General features: G+C 47.5%; 1 protein-coding gene across 1 annotated transcript; it reads left to right on the forward strand.

The window, feature by feature from the left end:
* CHST14 (carbohydrate sulfotransferase 14) lies at nt 1-3780 on the forward strand. The gene is given in 3 exon segments (XM_040558002.1): nt 1-122; nt 1603-1639; nt 1641-3780. Coding segments are annotated over 3 exon segments (1236 nt in total). The 3' UTR covers nt 2718-3780.
* The last annotated feature ends 493 nt before the right edge of the window (nt 3781-4273 follow it).

The raw sequence follows: 4273 nt of genomic DNA on the forward strand, positions 1-4273 counted from the left end.
ATGCAGACTTTCCAAGTAGGTCTGATTCTCATCTCATACGCTGGCACACCTTCAGTTTACTCTGGTATTGAGATCAAGATCAGATCCTCAGACCTGCCCTCTGAAATCATATCAGAAATCTGGTAATGCTACAGATTGTGCAGATTTTCAGCTGTGCTGCTGATCACAGTGTAGAATATTCAGTATCTTCCTAAAACTAATGCTGTATTTACATCAAAATAAAACTGTAAAATGTAAAATAATCTAGCTTCAGGCTCTTGCACTTCGCTGCAAATACTTTGTCTGTCTTGGCTGACAAAACACTCTTGGCTTTTGATCAAAGAAAACTAAGCTGTTTTCTTTTGATGTTAAGAAAGCTTTTGACAGAGTCCCTGGAAGACTAGTTAAGAAGCACAAACCCTGTGGTATGCTCTGAAAGTGCAATGAAGAAAAATATGCTGAACAATACAAGTATGGCATGATTTTTACTCCAGAAAGAGCTCTATTTAGAAATTGCATCCTTATGTCTAGTTTAGCATTTACCTGCTGTTCAGGCTGCCTACCTGGCTCCAATTACAAGCCTCTGGTTACAGCTTGTTGCTGCTCTTAGGGTTTGCTTTAGGCGGAGGCGGTGTGAGGAGAACTTCAGCTCGAGTCATTCGGACAATCTGAAGAGCAAGGCTTGGGGGAAATACCTATGTATTTAGAAATATTTTTCTTTGCCTTCCAGGTGGTGGCACAGCTGTCCTTGGCTTAGACTTCCCTCTGTGCACAGTGCCCAAGAAGCTGCAGAGAGCTCGCAAGGTAATTTAAATCACTTTCTCTTCCACTTCCAATGCTGAAACTGTGCAATAAAATGTTAAAGGATTAAACAAAGCATGTCATAACTAATTAATAGTAGTCTGTCTTAATGAAGTATTGGGGAAAATGCAGATTACAGCCGTCTAATTAAAGCCTGTATCATGCTGCAGAATGACTAAATACAAGCGGGGAAGCACTGGGAGTCAAAAGGTGCAGCTTCACACTCGGTGGGTTTAAAACCCACTCTTTGCAACTCAGTATTTGTTACAGGAGCAAAAAGTGTGCGTGCAGGTGGGGTCTGGGTGCAGAAAACGCAGCGCTGAAGGGTCTGGAAGCCTCCTCTGGGCTGCGAGCACCCTTCAAATCTGTCCTGTAACTCGGAACCAAGGCCGGGGACGGTTTATTTTCTTAAATGTAATACTTATTGTGGGGAGAGGAGAACGTGGGATGTTCACCCTAATAACTGCGCATGCCCTGAGTGACTGAGGAACGCGGCGGGAGCTGCAGTCCTGACTGGAAACGCGGCGGCAGGCGGCTCCGGGCTCCCTTCCCTCACGGAGACGCCTGAAGGGGCCGAGGGACACCCTCCGAGGCTTCCTGCCCACTCCCCCGTGTCGGAGAGAAAGAGGCAGTGACGGAGAGAAGGGGGAATGATGGGCGCGGGGCGGGGACGCCGCGAAATGGCCGCCGCCTCCGCCGGCCCCCTGCCCGCCCCGCGCGGCCGTCACTGCCGGCGGCTGCCCCGCCTTAGTCCTCTTCCCCGGTGCCGGCGGCCGGGAGCCGGCATCCAACTCCCCCCTTCCCCGGGCATGAGGCTCGGAGGCTGAGGCGGCGTTGGCCCGGCTCTTCCGAGGCCATGTTCCCCCCGGTCCCCCTTCTCCGGGGAGTTGAGGCGGGCGCCCGCCTCGGCCTGCAGCCGGTCCCGTTTGCGGGCCGGCGGCACGGTGCTGCTGCCCTCCATGTTGATGTTCGGCGTGATCCTGGCCTCCAGCGGGCTGCTGCTGATGATCGAGAAGGGCATCCTGGCCGAGGTGAAGCCACCCCCGCTGCACCCTCCGGCAGGGGAGCTCGCCCGGAGGGTGGGCGGCAGGGAGGTCCCTGGCGACCTTGACCGTGAGGTGCTGCGGGACATCCGCAACCGCACCATCCGCTCGGTCTGCGGGCAGCGGGCCATGCCCCACAGTGTCTGGGAGCTGCCGGCCAGCCAGCGGCGGACGGTGCTCCGTCACCTCCTGGTCAGCGACAAGTACCGCTTTCTGTACTGCTACGTCCCCAAGGTGGCCTGCTCCAACTGGAAGCGCATCCTGAAGGTGCTGGATGGAGCGCTGGAGAGCGTCGACGTCAAGCTCAAGATGGACCACAAGAGCGACCTGGTGTTCCTGGGGGACATGAAGCCGGACGAGATCAACTACCGCCTGAAGAACTATTACAAGTTCATCTTTGTGCGAAACCCTGCGGAGAGGCTGCTGTCGGCCTACAGGAATAAGTTTGGGGAGATCAAGGAGTACCAGCTGAAGTACGGGGTGGAGATTGTCAGGAGGTACCGGAAAAACGGGGGCAAGTCGGCAGGCGACGACGTGACCTTCTCCGAGTTTCTCCGCTACCTGCTGGATGAGGATGTGGAAAAGATGAACGAGCACTGGATGCCCATCTACAACCTGTGCCAGCCCTGCGCCGTCAGGTACGACTTCATCGGCTCCTATGAGCGGCTGAACGAGGACGCAAACCATGTCCTTGAGAAAGTTCAGGCACCTTCCTTTATCCGCTTCCCAGAAAGGCAGTCGTGGTACAAGCCCGTGACAGCAGAAACACTCCATTACTACCTATGCAACACCCAACAAAAGCTGATAAAAGAGCTGCTACCAAAATATATCCTGGATTTCTCCCTCTTTGCCTATCCCCTTCCAAACATAACCAGCGAATTCTGTAGGCAATGAGTTTTTTGTTTCAGGATCTGGCAGAAATTCTGCCTACGCTGGCAAGGATTTGCTAAGACGGCCATTGCTACAAATAATGTGTTGCTGCAGGGCCTGTGAAACACTCTTCTATGCATAATTTCCTAAGTTTATACTTTTAAAACACTCTTTATATAATTTTATATATTGCCTTTTCTACTAAGAATACTTTTTGTATTGTTCCAATTTTAATGTGTACATATGCCGCTGACTCGAGCACAATAGCTTTTGTAAATCTATTTTGCTTCAAATTCTTTTTATGGCACGGCATGGAAATCTTTTGTAAGGAAGTCAAGAAAATTGATATATTTTAAATATTCTTCCTCCTTTTTTTGTGTTTACTACTACATAGTGTGCAGCTGACTCACAATCATAATTTAAAATAGTGGTTGATGCGCTGAAAGTTAGCGCTGTTAAAACTGATCCCAGGTTAGACTAGAGGTAGTTCTTCAAGTATGAATAGAAAAAAAGTCCTTTAAAATATGGCTTTATTTCTCCTTTATTTTCTCATCTATAGATGGTGGTTAAGCGAGGCTGTTTTGTTGTGTTTTTTTTTTCCCTGTGACAGCAGTAGTATCCGCGTTTTTTCTTTTAATTACTAATCATTGAAACAAAACTAGTGATAACAAAAAGAGTGTGACTTATGATATGAAAATGCAAGTTATTTACCCAACATAACATTATCAGATGCAGCATCAAGCCCTAACAATTTGCTCTTCTCTTTCTCTTTAAGCTAAAGATCTGATAAGATCAAAAGCCATCATGGCTCTTATGACAGAAAAAAAAATAAATCCAAAATGTGCCTGCTCACAGCCTCAGGGGGTACCTGTGTGCCCACATGCATTGCAAACCACCATGGACAAACACTTTCTCCAGCCACATTTCGAACAATTGGGGGATTAGTTCTTCTTTTCTGATGTGCACACCATTTTTGTAGCTTTTTGTATTTAATTATGACTGTTAAATTGCAAAGGTTTGGGACCTAATGTACAGTGCTGTTTTGGGGGCTGTGTCCTCCTTTTTAATAAAATTTTTATATGAACGACTATTGCTTTGTGCTTTTCTTCGATGTTAATGTTTATTTGAATTCTTGTGAGAGGCCTTCTTCCCTTTATGCTAAGCGTTAAAAGTATGACAAATAGGCAATTCCTGCCTTGAATAATTTCTGTGTCAGAGCAGTGGTAATCAGTGGAGAAAGAAATGCATCCAAGCCGAACAGCAAAACAATTGGACGACGCAGGCAATTGGATAAAAAGGAGCAGTCAGCAGCAAAATAGGCACCTAATTGCAGTGGTGTTGATACAAAGCAGCGCAGATGGATTACAGATACAGCAGGGACTTGGTGGCTTCCTGGGATTAATCTCAAGAAAGTGACAGAAAAAAAATAATTTTTTCTCTCTCTCTCTCTTTTTTTTTCTTTTTTTTTTTTTTTTTTGATAAGATTTCCAAAATTGTCTGGAAGAAGGGCATGGAGCCCCATTCAACTGAACTCAAGGTGGAGGGATGGAAAATCCTGCCTAGGGCATAGCCTTAAATGA

Source organism: Cygnus olor, chromosome 5, assembly GCF_009769625.2.
Source record: "Cygnus olor isolate bCygOlo1 chromosome 5, bCygOlo1.pri.v2, whole genome shotgun sequence".
In the NCBI taxonomy this organism is placed as follows: domain Eukaryota; kingdom Metazoa; phylum Chordata; class Aves; order Anseriformes; family Anatidae; genus Cygnus; species Cygnus olor.